We start from the raw sequence: 25,195 nt of genomic DNA on the forward strand, positions 1-25,195 counted from the left end.
TTATTGATTAAATGAAAATTTCAAAAGTGTTTCCCTACTCCCTCAAGCAACTTTAAAATCATGCCATTGGTAAAGAACTTAAGCACATACATACATACATGCCGCCTTGCTTCTCAGTTCCCTGGTGCCTAGACTGTTCTGTCAGGTGCGTTATAGAAAATCCCCACACCTGGATGAGATGGGTACTGTGACAGTTAATTTTATGTGTCAGCTTGGGTTAGGCCATGATATCCAGATATTAGGGTCCAACACCAGTGTGGAAGTTTCTGTGAAGGTATCTTTTTAGATGAGATTGAGATTTATTTTCTAAGCTTGGTTGATATATTCTTTAATCCTTATCAATTCACTCATCCATTCAACAAATATTTCAGTGCTAGGTGCTGGTCAAAGTGGAAAAAGCAGTCCAAGGGAGATCTTCCTGGTGGCCAAAGGGGCAGGTTGGGGGGGGGGGGGCGGTTCTGCATTACAGACTGAGCACCTATAATAACCTATCGATCAGGGATCAGGCCGTGCCAGCTACCTGAGAATCTGGAAACCAGGTTGGGAGGCAGAGGGGAATGCCTCCAGAGGGGGTGGGAGGGGGAGGTTGCTTAAAACATGTCCCACTTTGGGTGGTATTAGGTAGGACCTGGTTTTCAGCAAGGAGATGAAGGTTCAGGGAGGTGACTGACAAAATTGCTGTTTCTCCCTAAATGTTTGCTACTTGAGGGCTGACTTCCCGCAGGGCATTTCCGCAGAGGGCCTTGGAGCTACCAATCAGGAAAGTAACAAGAGTCCTGCTAACAAGTGAGTCACAGAGCCCAGAGCGAGGCAGGGTGGGGCAGGGACGAGGCCGCAGACGTCATCTGCCTCTAGCAAAACCCTCGGTTACAGGCTTCGCACCTGCAGACCCGTGTGTCTGATCAGCAACCCTTCTCCCTTCCAAGGTCCACATTGTCTTCTTACAGCTTCCTTCTTGTAGACTCCTTCAGTTAGCATGGCCCGTGCTCCAGATGCAGGTGGTGTCTTTGGACAGGGTGAAGGTTGGCTGTCTGGGTTCAGATCCTGACTCGGCTGCCTACTAGCTATGTGACACTGGACAAGTTTCTCAACCTCTCTGGCCTCAATGATCACAGCTGTGAAATGAGGGTGATAATAGGTTCAACCTGCTTTAGGATCCTGAGGATCCAGATGGATACTAACAACTACAGGGCAGCACACCTGGCTGGGCTGCTGTGCGAGCAGGGTTCTTTCCCCACAGAGGGGACAGACCTGAAGAGCCCATTAGGTTGGGGCACGTTGTGCTAGTCTCAGTCCTCACAGCTAACTACAGGCTTTGGGGAGAACCAATGAGGAAAGAAATATACGCCCGCCAGGTAAAGCCAGGGAAAGGGGGAGGGTCTCAGGCGAGACAGGAGGGGAGGTGGGTCGGACAGAGACCCAAGCACAGTCACAGAGGTTCCCGCTCCTGCTGTAGTTTGCTCCCCGCCCCAGCTGGGCCCTGCCTGGTGGCCAGTACTGAAGCTCCTCTCACAGAAGGGGGCTTCGAGCATGCAGACTGCTCTCATCCCAAAGCTCCCCTACCACAGACTGCATCCCACGCCCCAGCCCCAGTTCTCCTGCCTTGGGCCAGAGCTGGGGGTGGAGTGGGGGGAGGGGCTGAGGCTAGCGCTCTGAAGAGATTAACTTTTAAATGAATAGATTTGCAGTAAAGCAGATTACCCACCATCACGTGGGTGGGCGTCATCCAGTCAGTTGAAGGATTTAAGAGATTGAAGTCCCCAATGAAGAGGAAATTCTGCCTCCAGACTGCCTTTGGACCTGAGCTGCAACGTCACTCTTGCCTGGTCTCCAGCCTTGTTGGCCTACCCTGCCCATTTTGGATCTGCCAGCCTCCACAATCCTGTGAGCCAATTCCTAATTCCTTAAAATCAATCAGTCTATCTGTCCATCTTTGTGGTTCTATGTCTCAGAAGAACCTTGGCTGATACAGGTACTTCAGATATAAGTAGGATGATATATATTATGACCCCCCCCCCCCAAAAGCAGTTGGGTGGTCAGAATATTGTCATGCCAGATTATAAGAAGCAGGCTTTGAAGCAAAGATCTTTAACACAGTAAACAGTACAGGCAGCAGTTATCCTGTAAAAGCTGAGATACAAGTCCTATATAGTCTTTGGGTATATGCAGCAAGGGAGATGTGGGAGGATAGGGAAAGTGTGTTAGAAATAAGCCTCTGAGGGGCACCTGGGTGGCTCAGGCGATTAATAAGGGTCCGACTCTTGGTTTTGGCTCAGGTGGTGATCTCACGGCTTCTCTGTGGGTTCAAGCCCTGCGTCCGGCTCTGTGCTGACAGTGTGGAGCCTGCTTGGGATTCTCGCTCTGTGCCCCTCCCCCACTTGCACTGTCTCTGTCTCTCTCAAAATAAATAAATAAACAAAAAAAGAAAAGAAAAAGCCCTCTGAGATGGCAAGGAAGGAGGTAGCACTTCCTTCACAGTGGGAGCAAAAACGCCCCCTCCCTGTAAGGATTAACCCCTGCAGTGCTGTGTTAATTCCTAGAGCCATGCATCTCGATCAGCTTTCTTAGTACCTTCAGTCAGCATTTATCATCCGTCCCCCTTTCTCACCTGCACGTTCTCAATCTACAGACTGTAGTCAAAGTGCAAACAAAAATGGTTTCTCCCTTGTTAAATTTTTGTTCTGGGTCTTCCTGCCCCCTCTTTATCCCAAATTTCTTTTTCCGTTGGCAACTAAGTGTTTTACAGGGCACTGGCTTCTTTGCAAACTACTCATTCTCTGCATGTTGCCCCCTACCCTGCCCCCACCCCTCATGAATTCTGCGATGTTCTTTGGCCTCCTTCTCTTCCCATGGGGAGAACTGTTGAATCTGCTACTTTCTTTGTGTCTCAGACGCATCACCTCTTCTCCTTTCTCTTTGCCTTCTTTCAATCCCTCTTCATTTCTCAACTGACTTCCCAAAATGCCTCGGAACTCCTCTTTCTGCCATATCAAACAGTTGTAATCAGTCTTCCTGGCTGATGTCTAAATCCCTCCAAAAATGAAAGTTTAATACTGTTACTTCTGTTTGAAAGCCCAGCAAAATCCAAGCTTGTTAGCACCACGCACTCAAACAACGCAGCTGGTTCCTCTTCCCCAGCCACTTCACGAGATACCCTCTGCGTGCTATTTATTATCCAGCCATCTTGAACCACATGCACTTCCCCAAAGGCACTACACGAACATTGCCTTTGCCCCGCCTGTCCTTTCTTGTCTCCCTTTCCCCTGTGTTCCAAGCCCCTCCAGTTCCTAGCTCAAACTGCAATTCAAACCTTGCTGCTCAAGGTCCCAGACTAGCAACAGCTGCATTGCCTAGAAGTTCATAGAAATGCAGACCCCAAGCCCTGTCCCAGCCCGGCTGAATCAGAATCTGTGTCTTTATTCGGTCCCTAAGTGATTGCTACGCACATTAAAATTTGAGAATTATTGACTTTGGATTCAACGTGAGTGAACAGATGAGGGAAAGAATTTACCAATCACTGAGATTATGTCCATGTATTGGAATGAAAGGGGGTAATGAGAACATTTGCAAGCAAAGAAATGAAATAGAAATGGATGGTGCTAAAAGTGCATGTAATATACACGTAAAATTGACAACACTTAAGTGGCTATTATGTGAAAAAAAAGTTAACCAAAAATCAAGAAGGGAAAATAACATAAACTAGAAGATTGAACTTTAAATTAAAAAAAAAAAAAAAAAAAAGGGGGGGGAAATACAGTAGAAGAAACAGTGTAGAAATTTGCCCACTATGTAAGAGCATTTTTAAAGAGCATTTTGTTTTGGATAAATGTATAAAGAATGATACATAATGTTAAATATCATAAATTGTACTTTTAGAAACATTGTAATTAAGCTCCAAATGTAGATTTATAAATAAAGATCCAAACTCAAGAATGTGAATATAAAATATCCCATTTTCAACCATCTATCTTCATGAGAAAAGGGATTTCCCTCAAAGCCCCCCAGTACCATTGACATTTATTTCATTGAGGCTGTTTTCAGTACATGGTTTTGATTCTTGCAGCATAAAATGGAAAATGTGCTGGCATCCCAGGTAAGTGTAGCAGTGGTAACCACTCATTGGTGGCTGGTGTAAAGCATTATGTTAGAGGCTTGACACATGTTATATTCATTATTGGCTTTTGAATATATAAGAACAGTTGCTTTAAGTCATTTTCACTGAAGAGGATTTACGTTGGGGGGGGGGGGGAGGGGCAGGCTTGAGTACTTGTTGAAGTATCATCCACAAGAATCCTATGAGATGGTCCAAAAACTGGACATAGGGAACAAGTTTCTAATGTATATCTAGAAATTTAGAAGAAAGACTAGTTTATAAAAAGAAAGATTATTTGGGGTGATATAGTATTTTGTTTATCTCTGGAAGGGAAAAGATGTGTCCAAGTGATGAATTAACCTTACTAACAATGAGTTTAACTCTCGTCAGATGCCTCTTTGATGTGAAGCACTGAGAATGACATGATGTCACTTAGCTGAGATTCCTGCCCAAAACACATAACCAGAATCTATTCATGAGAAACCGTCAGATAAACCTAAGTTAAGAGATATTCTATAGAACTGGTCTAGACTCCTCAAAAATGTCAGTGCTATAAAAGACCAAGACTGAGGAACTGTTCTAAATTGAAGGAGACATGGGGACTAAATGCAATATGTAATTCTAGATTGGATCCTGGATGAGGAGAAACTACAAAAGACATTATTGGCTCAATTAATAAAATTTGATTATGAATTATAGATAATTACATTGTATCAATGTTAAACTCCCTAAATCTTAGAATTGTACCGTGGTTATATGAGAGACCACCTTTGTTCTTAGGAATATACCCTGAAATGTTTAGGGGTAAGGAAGAATCATGTCTGCAACTTAACCTCACATGATTTGGAAAAACAAATGTACACACACACACACACACACACACATTTAGAAAGCATTAAAGCAAATAAACAAGTGACTGTTCTCGATAAAGAATATCAGAGTTCACTTTGTACTATTCTTGCAACTCTTCTGTAAATTTGAAATCATTTCAAAATAAAAAGTCTTAACACGTTTTTTTGTTTTGTTTTGTTTTAATGCGCAACTCTCCATTGGATTTAGTGAATGATAGAAGGAGACATTTGGGATTGTTTAATCCATGATTGCTCTAATCCTACACAAAATTAGTTCAGTGACGGAAGGTAACTAACCCAACCTTCATCCACACACACTACAATAAATCATTTCATTTGGAACCAGCCCAAAAATCAGACCACAGAGGAATGTTAGCAGCTGAACTGCTCCCTTTTTTAATACAAAGTGCCCCTGGGGTCAGGATCTACCAAGGAGGACTTCCATGGCTCCTTCACAGAATGTTTCAAATAGATGTAATTAATTGCTAATGAATCAGATCTCTGGTGACGGAGGGCAAGCAGTCGTCTTAGGGAGTTGGCAAGATTCTTCGATGGAGCAAGGAGACTGTCTGTCTTCATGTAGGAAATAGGAATCTTTGGATTAATGAGAGCTATCCCATTTCTTTTCTTTTGTGGAAATGAGACTCAATATGGAAATACTGGATTACTATAAAATGCATTGTGCTGTGGAATTATGCAAAAGGACCCTAGGAAATAATTATTCATTTGTATATACTTACACATTCTTTACTTAATTCTTACGAGCAATCTTATCAAATATTCTGTACAAATACTAATTCCCCACTTCACTTACAAAAAAACCCGTATAGAGAAACTATGCAACCTGCTCAAGGTTTCCTAGATAGTAATGGGAAAAACTTGAATTTGAACTGATATACTCTTTTAGGAAGTATCACAAAACAGTCTACAACAGTCTTGACAGGACTTACAGATTTACCTCCATTTCATACGCTGAGAGCTTTCTCAGCTTTTGCAAACCAAGGAGAAGGCTATTTTCTCCAGGTTCACCCGTATGTTAAATAAGCAATTGTAAGGATTGAAATCTACAATATCTTGTTTTATTTAGCTATAAAATGGGAATAATACCCAGCTACCCACATTATGGGCATTACTGTGGAAATCCCATATAAATTTCAAAATGTTCTCACGGGTTAAAAGGAACCACAAAACTGATTGTTTATCAGTATTACTATTAAATAGCATTCTCTAATTCATGTGGAAATAATTTGATGTTTTCTATGATGATTCAGGAAAGCAAATGATCGTACCTCCTTTCTTGGTCGCTTTGGCAGCTTCGGTTGTTTGGAAGCTCTTGGCAATTCTGCCGTGCTCTGCCTGACAAGGACAGCCGCTTTGGAATTTCTTTGATCGGTGTTCTCATAATCACCCATATGCCAGGCAATAGAACCACGACTGAATCTTCCTTGCATATCCATAATATAAGGTTTTGGTTGCCTGAAACAGGAACAAATTGGTTGGTTCTCAAATTGGAAAGATCTAGAAACAAGGTCATTAGTTTCCAGAGAATTGAGATTTGTCTGTCTTATGATTCAAGATTTGTCTGTTTCTCTTGTGATTCGAGACGATTTCTAGCCATGTGGCTTGACAAAGCTAAGGACCTGAGCCATCAACCAGTGTTCTGAGAAGTTTCTGGACTCTGCCTAGGCCACTCCAGCCAGCTGCTGGAGGCTCAGGAAACCACCTCCCAGGATAGATACCTATCTAGGAACCTTGTTCATGAATTCACCCCTGTATCATGACTGCTCCTCGTGTCCTTCAGAGCCGTACATACAGGATGCTCAGGGAGGCATGTTCAAGCTGAGACCTCATGAGACCTATGAGTTCTGCAGGACATGGTCTCTCTATCTTGAGATCTCAGGGGAATTGAGAAAAAAACCTAACTTCATGATTCCAGAGCCTGACATTGGACAGTATTGTTAGAGGAAAGATCTATGCTTCATTCTCTTTCCCCATTGAAATCCTGGTCTAGGTTCCAACATCCCTAAATTAGAATCCTATCTAAGTCCTGCCTTCCCATTATAAAGGGCCAGCTCTGAGGTGCCTGGATGGCTCAGTCAGTTAAGCATCCAACTTTGGCTCAAGTCATGATCTCACAGTCTGTGAGTTCAAGCCCTGCATTGGGCTCTGTGCTGACAGCTCAGAGCCTAGAACCTGCTTCTGATTCTGTGTCTCCCTCTCTCTCTGCCCCTCCCCCTGCCTCACAAAAATAAAAAATAAACATTGGGGAAAAAAAAAAAAAAAAAGGCCACCTCTGGGGAAAAAGCAAAAAGGATCCCAGGATGGGATTTACCATCTCATTTGGAAGCCTGTTGTTCTGGAGAGCCTCTTGGAGCCCCTTACCCCACCATTCCTCTGCCTGGGGACTCAGAACCTCCTGGCCACAGCAAATTTCCTTTCCTAGAATCTGAGGTTTATGGGTTCCCAAGTTCTTTGGACCAAGATCAATGGCAGGTTTGTATTACCCTTCACTCTTTCAAGAACATAGGTGCATTTACTATGCCCGGCACCAGAACGAGGTGCTGGGGAGACCGCAATAATAGAACAAAGTGTCTGTTATTATTATAGAGCTTATATGCCAGTATGGGAGGCAGACAACAAACAGGCAAGTCAGATATTTAGGAAGTATCATGAAGACAAAAGCCAGATAAGGAATAGAAAATGCCAGGCATGCTGTTTTTGTGGGGGTGGGCTGAAGAGTGGGAGGTATCCTTCGAGCAGGGAGCTAACTGCAGGGAGAGAGCCAGCAATTGTCCCAGTGCAGGGGTTGGGGGGAGGGGCCAGACACTCCCTTCCACTCCCTAGAATCACAGATCCCTGCACAGAGAGGGAGCTGACCATGTCATTCTCCAGCAACCCTCCACTGACCCCCCATAGCCTTCAGGATAAAGTCCAAATTCTTTAGCACAGCACACAGGGGTGTGTGATGTTGCTCTTTGTTTTTTGTCTGTTTTCTTTTTTTAAATGGTCTGCCCACATGGGCCTTTCTGGTCTGTGCTCAGCCCATCCCTCCTCTCAGACACCCACACAGTGCTGCATTGTGCATGCACCCTTTCCTCTGGGAACTCTGAAGAAGTCACGCTTTCAGACTTTCAGCCTTGTGCTTCAGTTTCTCCTTTTGCCTGTAATTCCCTCCCTCCTCCTCTCCTGACAAACTGCAGCCAAGACTTTAAACATCACCTTTTCTGTAAAGACTTTTCTTATTCCTGTCAGGCAGCCATTTTTCTCCTTTGATAGTGCATTGTATTTGACTTTTTTGTAGAAACTATTAGAATATACCTAAATGTCTATGCAGCCCTCTCTCTCCCTCTGAACTCAGAGCTCCTTCCAGAGCCCAGCATGTTTCTCGTTCATCATTGGACCCCCAGTGCTCATTACTTGGAATGACTCATAGTTGACACTCAACTAGTCTGTGGTGGACGAAGTAATGAGGAAGGGGGGAGAAGATCAGAGCTGAGTTACTGCAGAGGTTCTTTCCTGCCCACTCCCCTCCAAGTGCCTGCCAGCCTCTTCTCTCTCTTGCCACCAGCGGGCACGCAGAAGCGGATCCCTACAGTCTGGTTTGTCTGCGTTTTGTTATTTAGAAACAAGATTAATAGCTGGGAATCATTTCAAGAAAGTTTAAAGGACTAGCAGTCGCTAGTGGGTAGAATGTATGAACAGGTATTGTTTGTAGTTTCTATTAGCTTGATTAATGATTCATAGGAGAACTACTTCATGCAAATGTGCCACATTTTCATTAAAAATAATACATTACAACCTGAAACTAGTATTATACTCTATGTTAACTAACTGGAATTTAAATAAAATCTTGAAAAATTTTAAGTAAAAATAACGTATTCTAGAAGTAATTATACCAAATAGAAAAGGAAAATCCTTGCATGCAAGCAGCCTTCATTTCAGTGCTAAAATATTTTATAATCTTCTATTTCAAATTCAGAATATCGTACATCCCCGAATCTTGAATCCCCAGGAGCAATGGAAAGCTAAAAATAAGTTGTAATTCAAAGATTTTGAAGAGCTTATAAAAACAATAGCCACATCAACTATGGAGATTTATACGCACTATATTGAACTTAACAACCAAGCCACAAAAGTCAAAAGAGGTAAGCCAAGGAGCAGAAGGTTTGGCTCCAGAGGGGTTTGGAGAATGAATGGTAGGCCATCATCAATGATTCCATGGTATACAAACCCACAGCAGCCAATACAAACACAGAGACCCCAAAATAAATAAAACCAAATATTCTTAGTGTAACAGTCTTACTATTAGTTCTTATATTAAGTAGACCCCTAAGGGTCAGATTTATTTCTTTTTGAAATAATTTCAAGCTTGCAGAAAAGTGGAAGCACAGTAAAAAAGCTTTTTTTTTTTTCCTGAGCAATTTAGAAGTACATAATTGACATGATATCCATCATTCCCAAATACTTGAGTGTGTTAATTCCTACAAATAAGGACATTCTACATAATTTCAGTGTAACGGTCAATGTCAGAAGGAAATCAGCACAAGCAATAAAAGCAAAAATAAACAAGTGGGACCACACTAAACTAAAAAGCTTCTGCACAACAAAGGAAACAATCAACAGAGTAAAAAGACAACCTACAGAATGGGAAAATTTATTTGAGACCATATATCTGCTAATGTGTCAATATCCACAATATGTAATTCATACAACTCACTAGCAAAGAACAACAACAAATAATGCACCCCCCCCCCCAAAATGGGCAAAGGACCTGAATAGACAGTTTTTCCAAAGATATACAAATGGCTAACAGGCACATAAGAAGATGCTAAACATTATTAATCATTAGGGAAATGCAAGTTAAAACCACAATGAGATATCACCTCACACCTGTTTGAATGGTCATCATCAAAAAGACAATAGACAAAAAATGTTGGTGTGGATGTGGAGAAAAGGGAATCCTTGTGCTCTGTTGGTGGGAACGTCAACTGGGACAGCCACTATGGAAAAGAGTATGGAAGTTCATCAAAAAATTAAAAATAGAACTACCATATGGCCCAGCTATTCTATGTCTGGGAGGATATCCAAAGGAAATGAAAACATTAACTGAAAAAGATAACTGCTGTCCCATGTTTATAGAAGCATTACTTGCAATAGCCAAGACACGGAAACAACCTTAATGTCCAACGGTGGATGGAAGAATGAAGAAGTTGTGGTATACATACACAATGGAATAAGCTTCAGCCATAAAAAATGAGGAAATCCTACCATTTGTGACAACATGAGTGGGCCTTGAAGGCATTATGCTAAATTAAATAAGTCAGACAGAGAAAGACAACGTGTGATCTCACTTATATGTGGAATCTAAAAACAAAAACTACTAAACTCATAGGAAAAAAAGAGAAAATCAGACATGGAGGCAGAGGCATGAGTGGGGTTTGGGGAGGGGAGATTAGAAGAAAGTAGTCCAAAGGTGTAACCTTCTAGTCACAAGATGTAGCAGCGCTGGGGAGGTAATGTGCACCGTGATGACTATAGCTTAACACTACTGTGTGGTGTATAGGAAAGTTATTAAGAGAGTAAATTCTAGGAGTTCTCATCACAAGGAAATTTGTTTTTCTCTTTTTTGCATCTACATGAGATGCTGGATTTTACCTAAACCTGCTTGGTGATCATTTCAAAGTATATGTGAATCTAACTATCATGCTCTACATCTTAAACTTATGCGGTGATGTGTGTCCATTATTATTCCCCAGTGAAACTGCAGGAGAAATCAGAGGAAATCAGAAAATTAACATGTTTGTACTGCCACTACCCAACCCTCAGACACCATTCAAGTTTCCCAATAACGTCCGTTTTGCAAACGGATCCATTTAAGAACCACACATTGCATTTAGTTTTCTCATCTCTTTAGTCTTAAATCTGGAACCCTTTCCTGATATTCCTATGACTTTCACACAGCCTTGATACTTTGGAAGAACACAGGCCAGTTATTTTGTAGATGTTCCTCAGTTTGGGTTTATCTTATGTTTTCTCTTGACTAGATTCAGGCTATGCATTTTGGGGCAGGAATAACACAAAATGGCAATGGTATCACATCCTATTATTAGCAAGATTCACTAAGGTCACTTGGTTCAGGTGGTATCTGTCATGCTTCTCTTTTGTAAAATTACTTTTCTCTTTTGTTTTTAGTATTTTGTGAGAAAAAGCTTTGAAGTTATGTAAAAACCTTATCCCGTGTCAAATGTCCAATTAATTAACATCAGTTTGGACTCATCATTTCCTATTTTATTCATTGGGTTATAATCCATTCATAACATTCATTTTCATGCTCAGTTTGTCCCAGATTTGGCTAGAGAGAACTCTTTCAATCTGGTTTCTGTGTCCTTATGACTGCTCCCATCATTCTTTGAGCACTTCCTTACTTTTTTAGCAAAAAAAGATGTTTCAGGTTCATCTATCCCTTCCCCAGCTCTGGAACAATCCATTTCTTGAAGAAACTCTGGTTTCCTTTAATGGAGAATGATATTTAGAAACCAAGATCCGGGTATTAGGTATTCCTCTTAGTGTTGAGGTATCACTGTCACACAACCTTCTGAGACAATATTACACAGGGTGCATTAGAGGGTTTATTCTCATTTTCTCCCTTTACATATTTGTAACTCACTTCTCCTATGGTGGGAAACCCGATTCCCATTCTCTTTATGTATTTACCTATTTGCTTAGTCCTCCTGTCAGTAATCAATGTCTCATTGCTACCACCATCCCCACCTTGTACATGTTCTCCTCACCCCATTTGGGATTCAACACTCCACTCTGGGATACCCTCTTGTAGCCTTTATCACCCTACTTTGTACCATCAAAGTTTGTCTCCTACCTCTTTGTTGAAAAATCCACATTTCAAATAATATAATGCCAATTCTACACATGAGATTTCTTTCCCCTCCCTAGGTCTTGTTGTTGCTGTTTGTTGTTTAAGTGATTTTCCTGGACTAATTGTCTAAATTTTGTCATGTGTGCCTCCTGAATTTCCTGCCCAGTTAGCTCGGTGATCATCTACTGATTGGATAGAAATTTCCTTAGATGTCTCAAATCAATATGTCTTCTGGCCGTTGTGTGTGTAGAGACCGTGCCTTTAGTGCTTTGGCAGGCAGCTGACAACTCCACCTTAGCCTTCATTTCCTGTTTGCATAGAGCTTCAAGATTAGCCAAAGGTGAGAGATTAGGACCTTCTTGGGTTTTTCCTCAGCACGTGCACAGCACTGCGCGTGTGCATAGCCTCCTAGATTTCTAGGCATATGTTGGAGCCTTTCAAAATCCCCTATGGGGGCGCCTGGGTGGCTCAGTCGGTTGAGTGTCCGACTTCGGCTCAGGTCATGATCTCACAGTCCGTGAGTTCGAGCCCCGCGTCGGGCTCTGTGCTGACAGCTCAGAGCCTAGAGCCTGTTTCAGATTCTGTGTCTCCCTCTCTCTGTAACCCTCCCCTGTTCATGCTCTGTCTCTCTCTGTCTCAAAAATAAATAAAAACGTTAAAAAAAAAATTAAAAAAAACCAAAATCCCCTATGAACATCTCACTTCTCAGTTTTTCACTTTAATATTTGTAGCCCTCTCCTTGTTTGCCCCACTGGTGTTGTCCCCTCAGGCAGCTGTGGTATCAAACAGCTGCTGCTAATGGTTTTTGATGAATGCCCATGAGACACAGCTGCTTCACACAGTCAGGTCAAATAACGACAAGCCCTGAGAATGGAGGTTTTCCAGGGATTTTCAAGATGGATCAAATATGACATTTCTCTGAGCATGAGTTTTTTTCAAGGAGCTTCAAACCCATGTTTCCCCTCCAGTGACTGGTAGGCTTCTAGTTTTCATAGCTACCATGGTTGTGAAGCTATTGGTTTTTTCAAGGCCACCATGGAGCTGAGAAGGGAGAATGGGAATAGAGAGATTTATTTTGTTTTTAATTTATTAAGTTTTTTATTTTAATTCAAGTATAGTTAACATACAGTTTTATATTATTTTCAGGTGTACAATATAGTGATTCAACAATTCTATACATTACTCAGTGCTCATCATAAGTATGCTCTTTAATCCCCATCACCTATTTCACCCATCCCCCCACTCACCTTCCTCTGGTAACCATCAGCTTGTTCTCTATAGTTACGAGTCCGTTTCTTGGTTTGTCTATAGAGCAGTTTAGATTTAAAATACCCAAAGATCAGGGCACCTGGGCGTCTCAGTCAGTTAAGCGTCTGACTTGGGCTCAGGTCATAATCTTGCGGCCTGTAAGTTCGAGCCCCCATAGGGCTCTGTGCTGACAGCTCAGAGCCTGGAGCCTGCTTGGGATGCTGTGTCTCCCTCTCTCTCTGCCCCTCCCCCACTTACGCTCTGTCTCTTGCTCTCTCTCTCGCACTCTCTCTGTCTCAAAAAATAAACGTTAAAAAATTTTAAAAATACCCAAAGATCATTGTTCTTTCTGAGACACAGTGATTTTTTTCTTAAATAAATACTCCATGGATCATTGGAAGTATTTGTTTATTAGCTTCCAATGTTTTTTAAAAAAGTAATTTTGACAATTTTTGCCCAGTGCTCTTATTTCTTTTTGGAAGAGTATATTTTTGGAGGTCCTTAATGCACTATGCCTGAAGTGCTTCCCAAACAGAATTATTTTAAAGTGTCATGGAGGCTCACTGTTTAAGGAGAAATTGTCTGTGTCTTCTGTTTCCACTTCTTCATTTGCACCTCCTCCATATTCTGCCTTCTGTTTTCTGTTGCCATTACTTCATTGTGATGATTCTTACCTCAGCCAACAGCAGCCTCCTTCCCATCTGCCAGATCAAACCATCTCTTCTCAGACTTTCTAGTATGATTTCCCAGAAGCTTTTGCAGTTGTTGACATTGCCCTCCTCCCTCTTTTCCACTTGGGCTTCCAAAGTTCTTCTCTTTATGTCTCTCCTCTCCTTATATTACTTCATCTACATTCTTTTAGAAGAATCTCTTATTCTTTTCGCTTCTTTATCATTGGTATCCCCCAGAATTCCATCCTTGATTCTCATCTCTTGGTATGCTACCACCCATCTCCAAACCAGGAAACAGCATTTACATCCAGTGATCCAACCCACATCAAAATACTGATGTCAAAAATTTCTACTTTCACCTCTGTAATTTAAACACAAATTCCAAGATTCTTACTGATCATAGTACCAGGATATCTCATAACTAGTAATAATTTCTAGCATTCATTAAGATATATGAGCTTCCAGGAACTATGCTAGTTGCTTGATATGTATTACCTCTAATTTTCATAAGAATCCCATATGGTAGATATAATTTTCTGCTTTTTACAGCTGAGGTTAGATTGACTCAGCAGTTTATCCAAGATCAAACAGTTAAAAAGCAGTAGAGCTGGGACGTGAACTCAGTTGTTGGATTCTAAGCTTATGCAATCTCATCTGTAAAATGGGGGTAATATTATAATACTACTCTTCATGAGAGTTTCATGAGTTAATGTTTATAAAGCACTTAAAACAGTATCTGACCCCTGGTAGAAATTCAATGAAGTGTTGGCCATTTATTGCCTCTCACCTCATTTCCCCATCTCCCTACCTCTGCTCCTCCCTCAAATACCCTCTCCTTCCCATATTCCCTATTTTGAGCAATGACATAACCATATACACAGCCACCCAAAAGAGACAATCAGAATCGCCTTCGACTTTTACATCTCCTCCGTTCCTCCACATTTAATTGGTTGCCAAGTCCCACTGAGTCTTTCTCTAAACCATCTCGCCATGCCCACCTCTATAATTCCGGCTCCCTTCATTGCGATGATTACAATATCACCAGTCTTCCTTCCTTCGGCCTCCCCTTTCTCCACTCCATCCATTCAGCAAACAGTTTTCTACGCTCATTATGTGCCAGGTATTCTTTCTAACACACAGATTTGATTATATCACTTTCTTACTTGAAAACATAAAAACAACAGTTTGTTGCCTCCAGAATTAAGCACAAAATCTTTGGTTATGGCATTTGAAACGGTACACAATCTGGCCCCTGTCCTGCATTTCCAGTCTTGCCTCCCACCGCACCCCTGAACCAGTACCCCGTTTTAGCCACACCTCAACACATCATGCCTTTGCTTATGCAATTCCTTGTGGCTGAGGTTCCTTTCCTAGCTCCACTTCCACGTTCTCCTTTTTATTTCCCACGCCTTCATAATGTAGCTCGTGTTACGTCTTCTACAAGGCCTGACCTTCCACAGTGGGCCACAGTCATGACCTACTTTGTTCCCCATACTACGTGGTATACCTATTATGCTGGTGTCGTCATGGTGACTCTCACTCTCAGTAAATCTGCAAGTAAAAGGAAGGAACTGTTTCTTACTTTTGTGTGTTTCCAATGTCTAGCAGAGTTCCTGACCTAGAACGTGTTTTTGGTCCATTTTGTTCACTTGTATAAAGATACAAAGAAATAGCTTTGTAGTTACCTCCAGCGGGAGGGTCTGTGACGGTCCGTGATGGAGGGTTTGGAATGAGGTGGAATTGATTTTAAATTCATACTCTCTCTTTTGCTGTTTGAATTTTAAAAGCCGTGAACATGTATTATTTTTATAATAACACATGTCTGAGTTTTCCTTAAAAATTGTTGGTTACTTGGGAAATGACCAAAATTTTCCTAGCTGCCTGGACAGCGGAGAAATGGGCTGAGAAGATAAAATAGATTTCAGTGCTAAGTTAGGAAATGACTGGCTGGGCCTCGCTTATGTAACTGTCTAAAACTGATGGGACAAACAACTTTCATTTAGACACTTCTGCCAGAGAAAACACTCTGGATAGCTGAGAACAGGGCTCTGCTAGGGGTGGTGCTCTGCTCAGTCTTTGGGGTTCCCGCCTTTTTTATAACTAGAGTTGGACCCATAGGAAACTCCGGGCAGCCTCTTTGATTCATGACCCAACGATTCAGTGAACTCTCAGTATGTTGGCGAAATAACCAGCTTGAATTAATATGTTTACTTAAACTGATCAAAGTAGCTGCTTATTCTGGAGATTGACCACCCAGCATCAGTCTTTCCCAAGAGCAAAGCTTTTTCCACTATTTGGACATCTTTTGGATTCCCTCTGGTTGGCTAAAAATAGTTCTAATAAGTGGTAAAATTATGGTCTTCTGGATTCCACAGTTAAAGAAACAAATTACTAACTGTTTAGGTTCCAGTGAGTCAGTCTGGTTGTCTAATATAGACCCAGAAAGTTATTCACTTGAGTTTCAAAGAGCGAAATATATGGAAACTTCCCCTTAGGGCCTCAGCATTTTCCCTGCAGCATCATAAAATGATGTAACTGTGTATATCTGGCCTGTGGAGAGACTGCTGCTGTATCTGTATGGTGACTGAAAAGCGTGACTACCTATTTTCTCAGCAGGCTAGTTCCCTTAAATGTTTGCTTTCTCACAGGGTCATTGATTTCTGCTCTTTCCATTTCCAGAAGTACTCAACAGCCGTGGATGGCACATGGAAATTTTTGAGAAACACATTTAGAAATCATTTGGCAGGATCTATGCTTTCTGGGAGAACAGGCCTTGTCTCTCTCTGTTATTTTCTCTTTGGAACATTTGCAAGAAAATAAGACCCCTGTTTTTTTTAAAGATCTTTCTGAATTTATGGTGTAGTCTCCACCTAAAGTCAGAATCTGCCAAGGAATTACCATTAGGGCTTTAAAGATGTTTTTAATTGTATTTTTTCCTTTTATGAATTGGCCTTCTACATAGATGGAGTGGGTGTTCCTGCTGACATAGGCAGTCACATATGTCGTATGATTTCAGACACCAGCTGCCTGAGAAAATACTCCCTTAGACTCTGCCTTGCTGTTTCCTTTTATTCCACAAGCAGAGACCAGGCTTCCAGTTCACCCAGTCGGGGAGAGGTACTATAAAGCGTTATTACCTGGCCCTTCTAGAGAGAATATATCTTGAGGAAGAACTGAGGAAATTGGGGTGCTGCAAGTCAGTTTAGTTAAGTCCAACCTTATCGCTTATACATTGATCTTTCCCTGCCCCTATAGAATCATGCAGGATGATGCTGTGTCTTGTTTTCAAAAGACATAAACTTAATCCTCTGGGATAACACTTCCTTGATCCTAGATCAACAGCTGTCATAGAGATTATTAAAAACATATTTTCTGGATATTTCATATTTGGACAAACAAAATGAGTGTGCAATTATATTCAGCAATTATTCATGGAGAAAAATTTAACGTCAATAGAATTTATCCGAGGTTCATTGTTGCCCAGGAGATTCCTACTGAGTGGAAAGAAAAAGAGGCTTATAAAAGAAGCTAATTTTTAGTAATTCCTATTCAAAGGAGCTTATAGAGATTTATCTGGAAGGCATATGTCATGCTTACTTGTTTAATGTTCTGTCTTCAGGAAACTAGGAAAATTGATGTGCCACCTCTGAGTTGTAACTTAACCTATTTAAGATACATGTTCAAAGTAATATTCAGTTGAATGATTAGGACAATTTGGAATAATTTATAGCATCAAAGATCCAGAGCTATCTATATGCTGATTCTGTCTTTAGACAAGTAGACAACTAGAACTTATTAGCTATTAGTTTTCTTAGCTAGAGTTTATTGACCAAACACCTGGTCTGTGTTTGGTAGTGTAGCAGGTCCTCTGGGAGACTGTAGAGAAAGCTGGCAGTCCATGTAAAATGGACACATGGCAAAAGGGCAAAGACATTAGTATATGAATAAACAATTGCTTATTTACTGCTGTACCTGAATGAGTGGAATGATTACTAAGAGGTTATTTGACTACAATACACTTCGTGATGAAGTTCATCATTCATGATGAAATGTAGAAGATAAGCTTTTATGTTTGTTTGAATCTTTTATTCTTGGTTAATAGTGCCCTTCTTCCCCAAAGAGCAAAAATGCCTATGACCAGTTCTGTGTCATTAGCAATTCAAAAACAAATTTATTAAACAGGTCTCCGTATCTATGAGCACAAACTGTTTTGCAAAAGTGGATAGGATTATTTAAATGTATAAACAGAAGTGTGTAATTCACATTAGTATGAAACATATACTGCCTCAAGGATAGAAAAGAAATTGCTTCCCAAAGAAGTGTTTGGGAAAACACAAGAGAAGTCTTCCCAAACTGCCAGCATATTTCAAACATAAGAATATCACTTAAAAGCTATTTTTAAAAGAAAGAGATCGCGAACGGTAAGAATATTTTTCTTTTAAGTAGAAAAAGCCCACTCTCAGACTTTCTTCTAGAAGGAAAGCATCAAAGGCTTGTGCAATTCTGTAAAATTACACACACCATATGCTTCAGACCTCGGATTGTGATTGTTTTGGTTTGATTTATTGTGTTACTTCATAGGAAGTGAAACCACTTTATTCAAAAGGCTTGTTAAATATTCTACCACTATGTTGAAGTAAAGAATTAATTTAAACAAGAAAGATTTCACATTACCCTAAGTGAACACTTTTTCATTACTTTGCCAGATTGTCTTCTCCGAGCTCCAGAATGTGAAAAATGCTGTCCTTGCCACAGTGATGTCACCAGCACGTTGCTGGTTGCCCTTCTGGGTGCCAGCTGGGCTTCCAGTTCCACGGGTTATGCAATCGAAATCAAACACGTTGTCTTCCTTTGTGGAATAGCTTACTCCACAAGGCTCCTGTTGCCGAGAGTGTGTCCACGGTGTAGAAGTACACAGAGGTGTTCATTGACTCTCATTCAGTATTTTAAAATGATTTATATGAAGTGACTGTCTCTCCAGCACATAGACTCAGAGGCAGCTGTCCCACATCTTACCAGAAATGGCAGCATATTGGATTGACTAGGAATTGACATTTTAGGAATGTGGAATATAATTCCTAGTGTTGCTAGAGAAATGAGAGATTTTATATATGACACTCAGGAAGTTCTGCCAATTTCAGCAGCTAAGGACTTCTGAGATTATCAAGTCCGGGGCTTCTCTTCATGCTGGTGCTTCCTGGGCACCACTTACTTATTTGTGTGAGTATCAGAGAACCAAAAGGCAAAGGAAGGAGAGCAACATTTATTTCAGCTGCTTGACAGCCATCCAAGTGAAGGTTAGCTGGAAGACTGTAACAGTATTGACTCAATTTAGTTTTGGACAAGTTTATCTATCCAGATGGTGAATCTTGACCTTCATTAACTAAGGATAAAATTGATACAATTTCATTTTAGTGTCTTTGGAGATTTCAATATTATACACATAAGAAGAGACAAATTAGTTTAAAGATCCCTAGGTACCCATCACCCAACTTAAAACACTTTAATTTGTAGCCAGTCTTATTTCCTTTCTATCCTACTTACTAATCTTGCCCCTCTAAGATATCATATCTTTCTGGTATGACTCTCAACAATTTAAAAACTCTTTTTCTTGGGGCGCCTGGGTAGCTCAGTCGGTTAAGCATCCGTGGCTCGTGAGTTCGAGCCCCACATCAGCCTCTGTGCTGACAGCTCGGAGCCTGGAGCCTGTTTCAGATTCTGTGTCTCCCTCTCTCTCTGCCCCTCCCCTACTCACACTCTGTCTCTCACTCTCTTAAAAATGAATAAGTTAAAAAAAAAAAAAAGAAACTTAAAAAAAATTTTAACAATTTCACTGTATAGTCAGCATTCAAAATTTTAGTTCCTTCTGTTTGTATGTTTTTAACAGAATCCAAATAAGTTTGACACCTACAGTTGGTTGATAAATCTTTTGAGTTTCTCTTAATTCGTAGGTTCTATTTCATCTCTTTTCTCCTTCTCCTTCTATACCTCCCCCCACCTCTCCTATCTCTTCTCTTCTCTTTCTTGCTATTTATTTGTTGAAGAGACTGGGCCACATGTCCTATAAAACTTCCCACAATACATTCTTCTGACATCTCCATGATGTCATTTAACATTTTCTGCTGCCAGCTTATTTCCTGTACGTTGTTAGTTGGATTTAGAGGTTTGATCTAAGTCACGTTGGGTTTTGGGGGCAAGACCGCTGTATTAATTTGCTAAAGCTTCTATAACAAAGTACCACAGACTGGGTGTCTAAAACAATAGAAATATATTTTCTCACTATTCTGGAGGCTAGAAGTCCAAGATCATGGTGTTGGCAGAGTTGGTTTCTTCTAAGGCCTCTCTCCTTGACTTGGTGGTTGTCTCCTCCCTGTGTCTTCACGTGATCTTCCCTGCACATGTGTGTGTGTATGTGTGTGTGTGTGTGTGTGTATGTGTTCAAATCTCCTCTTATAAGGACATCTGTCATATTGGATTAGGGACTAACTGATGGCCTTATTAATTTACATATCTCTTTGAGGGATGCCTGGGTGGCTCAGTCAGTTAAGCTTCCAACTCTTGATTTTGGCTCAGGTCATAATCTCACAGTTGGTGGGATTGAGCCCTATGTTGAGCTCTGTACTGACAGCATGAAGCCTGATTGGAATTCTCTCTTTTCTTCTCTTTCTGCCCCTCCCCCACTCATGCTCACGTTCTCTCTCTCTCCCACTCTGAAAATAAAAAATAAACATTAAAAAAAAAAAATTAAATAAATAAATAAATAAATAAATAAATAAAAAGTCCCTCTTTGAAGGCCCCATCGCCAAATATAGTCACATTTTGAGGTACTAGGGGTTAGGACTTCAACACATGAATTTGGTGGGGGGGGGGTGCAGTTCAGCCCACAATAACTTTCTAGGTGGTGGTATTTCCATCAAGAGGTACATAATATCTGACTGTTTCTCTTTTGTGATTTTGGTAGCCATTGATAATCAGTGCCTAGATTCATTAATTTATTACAGTTCTCAAAGATGTGATGTCCTAATTCTGTTGTTCCTTCTTTATTAGCTAGATTATATTGCTTATTAAAAAGTTATCTCAACTTCTATTTGGTTTGCAGTGGTACAGTTAATATTAGAAAGTCAAAATTAATATTTGATTATTTCCTTTTATTCACCCATTTTTAAAATAATAAGTTGATTTATTGGAATCCTCCAATATGACCAGTTTGTTGTATGTTTTTAAAAATAATTTGGGCGGGTGGGGCCCTCCTGGATGGCTTGGTCGGTTGAGCATCCGACTTTGGCTTAGGTCATAATCTCATGGCTTGTAAGTTTGAGACCCACGTCGGGCTCCGTGCTGACAGCTCAGAGCCTGGAGCCTGCTTCGGATTCTGTGTCTCCCTCTCTCTCTGCCCCTCCCCTGCTCATATTATTTTTCTCTTTCTCTCCAAACAAATAAACTTTGAAAAAAAAAATGTTTTCAAGGGGGAGAGGGACAGAGAAAGAGCGACAGAGAGAATCCCAAGCGGGCTCTGTGTTGTGAGCAGAGTGTGACTCGGGGCTCAGTCCCACAAACTGTGAGATTATGACCTGAGCCAAATTCAGGGGTCAGATGCTTAACCTACTGAGTCATCCAGGTGCCCCTGTTGTAGTTTTTAAAGTAGCCATTATAAACTCATAAATGTTCATGTATGTGTATATGTATGTATAATATCTATTAATCCACTGTGGTTACTACCCTTTACTTAAAGTTGTCCTATTTTTGGCTGATGGGATCCTCTTCAAGTTTGGCTCCTAGGTCCCTTAGACAGGACTGTAGCAGTTTTGGGTAGCTTCCTCATCTGGTATGGCGTGATGTACCATGCCTATGTTTTCCATTTCCTTCTCCAGATCCAGAGTCAACCATTCCAAAATCCCCAGTTCCTTTTAGTGGAAGAAGTATCTGAAGAGTAGAATCTGGGGACACCTTGCTGGCTCAGTCTGTAGAGCATTCGACTCTTGATCTTCGTGTTAGGAGTTCAAGCCCTACGTTAGGTATGGATCTTACTTAAAAGTTAGTAAATAAATAAATGAAGAGTAGAATCTGGGTAGTAGGAGAGCTCACAGCTACTGAGTTGGTTCCTATGTCTAGGCCTTCATAGCAAATTGAACCATGAAAAAATATATAGAAACATGTACAGTCAAACATATGTGCACATATATAGCTCCCAATCCCATTCTGAGTTTGATTTTTAGCTCTTTTATCTTAACATCTGTATTTCCTTTCTGCCACTTCAGGAATCCTGGCAATTAACCAACCCAGTAATGATTGAATAAGAACATCACATTCTTGCTCATTTGCTTTATCCCACAGCAGTCAGAGTAACACAGCCAACACTTCTCCCAAGCTTATTGAAGTTCTTTTTGTTCTTAGAACATACCCCGCCAGAGACTGTACTCAAACTACTACTCTTTAAAGTCCCTTGGAATATTTCCTCTCTGTAGGCTAAACCATCAACTGGGTACACATCCAGTTTTTTTTTAATTTTATATTTAAATTATTTTATAAATTAAAGGGAAGATATAAGGTAACACACATATCTTACCTGTAAGATATGTACATGGTTCCAAAGTCAAACCAAGTGTGGAACCAGTATCGTTTTCCTATTCTTTCTTGTTACCATATGCAGCTAACAACCAAAAAATAAAAACAAAAAAACAAAAAGCAAAAAAATCCAGGGTCGGGTTGTGTCTTGATAGATTTGGAGGAGGAGGTGAAGCCTGAATCATGTCCTACTGAGCAGCTGCAAAGAGTGACTTAGATTCAGGGAGAAACTGTCTTGAAGGCCTTAGCTGGGCTCAGGGTAGAAAACATTTGTTCTGCCGCCCACCATGTAATTCATCTGTGAATTTTAATGAGTTAGCCTTTAGGCTGCTAGACAGAAAGCAAGCTACAGCATTCTGTAAAAACCCTACCATCTTTACACATTGCTATGGAGGCCAGAAGTGAAAAGTTTTTGTCAAATATGTGGGAATGTGCTTCAAGGTGATGTATCTGAACATGTGAAGGTGATGTGTCTGAACATGATGTATCTGAACATGTATCTGAACATCTGAGGTCATGTATCTGACCATGATCTCCACATCTCTAAAGAGATAGCATCTTGGAATCTTAAAACAGCAGTTCTAGAAGCTAACTCCTACACATCCTTCCAGCTCAGGGGACCTTAGGGAGCCTTCCTGATCCTCCCTCAAAGTTTCGTATCCCAGATACGTGTTTTTGTTGCACCCTCTAAAATACTCCCTATTTTGCACTTTGTTGTTTCACTTTGTTAAGTGTATAAACACAGTACCAGACCTAGTCAGGCACAAATATGTAATCAATAAATCTTGACTGACTCAATATTCTATCACTGCATCCTAATATACTCTAGTATAATTATCTGTTTATGGGTCTCTTCGCCCTATATGATAATTTTTTGAGGGCAGGAATTGTCTTATTTACTTGGCACTATAGTTGTCCACGGTTTGGATGGAATAAGGAACAGGGGTGATACTATTGAAAATTGAATTCAAATTATTTGGTATAAACCCAAGATGCTCCTAAGGATCCTATTGTAAGTATGAAGCAACATTTGGAGGTAAAGTGATGAAGAGTACACTCTTTTTTTTTTTTTTTTAAAGTTTTTATTTATTTTTGAGACAGAGAGAGACAGAGCATGAGCAGGGGAGAGGCAGAGAGAGAGGGAGACACAGAATCTGAAGCAAGCTCCAGGCTCTGAGCTGTCAGCACAGAGCCTGACGTGGAGCTTGAACTCACAGACTGTGAGATCATGACCTGAGCTGAAGTCGGATGCTTAACCGACTGAGCCACCCAGGCACCCCAAGAGTACACTCTTAAACTCTCGACTGTGGCGTTATGCTACAGCCTGACATCTCTGTACCCTCAGACTATGTAAACATAATATGAATGTTCCTGTATATTTTATTCTATAACATTCCACTTTTAAAGTGGTTAATTGTTTAGTCCCTCTGGAATTTATCTTATTGTATGTTATGAGGTACAGATATAATTTTCCTTTTCCAAAATGTAGGCAGTTTCCCTGACTCCAGTTTTTCTTGGCTCCTATGTCAAGGTGGATATGGGACACTGGATATCCTTGCTGATGAAAACATGTAGTCTCCAACCTCAGATGAGCCTTTACTACTCTACAGGACAGCAAGCTTTTTAGTTGTCCTTAGTGAATGTCTTCAACAGCTGTCCTAGACCTTCCTTGTTTCCTCAAGACTCCTACTCGTATCTCATTCCCACTACTTTCATTGGTTCTCGAGGACAGAGCCTTGCACAACACTTCATGAACCATTGAATGTACACTTAAAAATGATTAAAATAGTATTCTATGTTATGTATCTTCTACCACCATAAAAAAATCTACACACAAAAAATACTCCATGGAGAACACTGAGGCCATCAGCTCTACACTCTTTCAACCACCACCATCAATGCCTACCCCACATTTCCATGTACAAGAACATCCCCAACTACCTAGTTGAGGAAACCCTATCAGTCTCTGGGAATGAGGGGGTTTTTCTCTTCATCTGTGGTCTCCACATTGACCTGGGCCATTGAGCCCACAGTCGCATCACCACTTAACCAAGAATATTGCTCCACGGCAGTGAAGCCTTCTCTAGGATAACGTTTCTCCCATCCTAAAAAAGCCTACACTTGGCCCCTCACCTCCTCTAGTTACTATTTATATTTTCTTCCTTTCTTATCCAAATTTTCCAAAACCTTGCCTTGTACTTGTTGACTCCACTTCATCTCCCATTCATACCTCAACCCACCCTACTTGAGCTTCCCTCCCTCTCTTCCTGCCTCTTCTCCCAAATTGTTTTATTTGTTCTGGTCTCACCACGGTCTCCGATGACTTCCTGTCTACTTTCTTCAGTGGACATTGTTCAATACACATCTTACTTCGCTTTGGACATCTGATTCTCCTGTTTCTCCTTTGTTTCTTCTAGGACATGGTTCTTCTCCTTTTTTAAACAGAGTTTGAATTCCTTAAAATTCTGTCTTTATTCCTCTGTTCTTCTCTCCTCTCATCCACCCACGTATTTTCAGATACAACATAATTATGATGACAGAAAAAGCTCCTCGGCATAGTTCTTTCAAATAGTTTGACATATTTATCTATCTGCCTCTTACTGGATGTCCCACTGGTACTTCACATCCACCTGAACTCAGCATCTCCTTACCTTCTTCTCTTTAATGGAGATGCTCCTTCTGTGCTTGGTCTGAGCACTATCCAATCATTCATGGGGTTCCTGTGGGTGGCTCGGCTGAGCATCTGATTCTTGATTTCAGGTCAGGTAATGATCCCAGGGTCATGGGATCAAGCCCTGTGTCAGGCTCCAGGCTAAGCATGGAGCCTGCTTAAGATTCCCTCTTTCTCTCTCTGCCCCTCTCCCCTGCTTGCTCGCTCTTTCTCTCTCTCTCT

At 40.9% G+C, this 25,195-nt stretch overlaps 1 protein-coding gene across 4 annotated transcripts in view; it reads right to left on the minus strand.

Annotated features, from left to right (window-relative positions):
* The window catches only part of SPMIP2 (sperm microtubule inner protein 2), a 98,880-nt gene that overhangs the window by 8,732 nt on the left and 64,953 nt on the right, over positions 1-25,195 (minus strand). For 3 of the 4 annotated variants that reach the window (XR_013555108.1, XM_078445649.2, XM_078445648.1), the window contains exon 4: positions 6,234-6,420. Coding sequence is in view for 3 of the 4 variants with exons in the window: in XM_078445649.2 (XP_078301775.1) it covers positions 6,234-6,420 (187 nt within the window). In the remaining variant the exon portion in view is untranslated. Of the gene's footprint in view, positions 1-5,148; positions 5,518-6,233; positions 6,421-25,195 lie in introns of those variants that run through there. The other variant, XM_078445647.2, reaches the window with a different exon arrangement.

Source organism: Panthera onca, chromosome B1 (assembly GCF_046562875.1).
Source record: "Panthera onca isolate mPanOnc1 chromosome B1, mPanOnc1 haplotype 2, whole genome shotgun sequence".
Taxonomy (NCBI): domain Eukaryota; kingdom Metazoa; phylum Chordata; class Mammalia; order Carnivora; family Felidae; genus Panthera; species Panthera onca.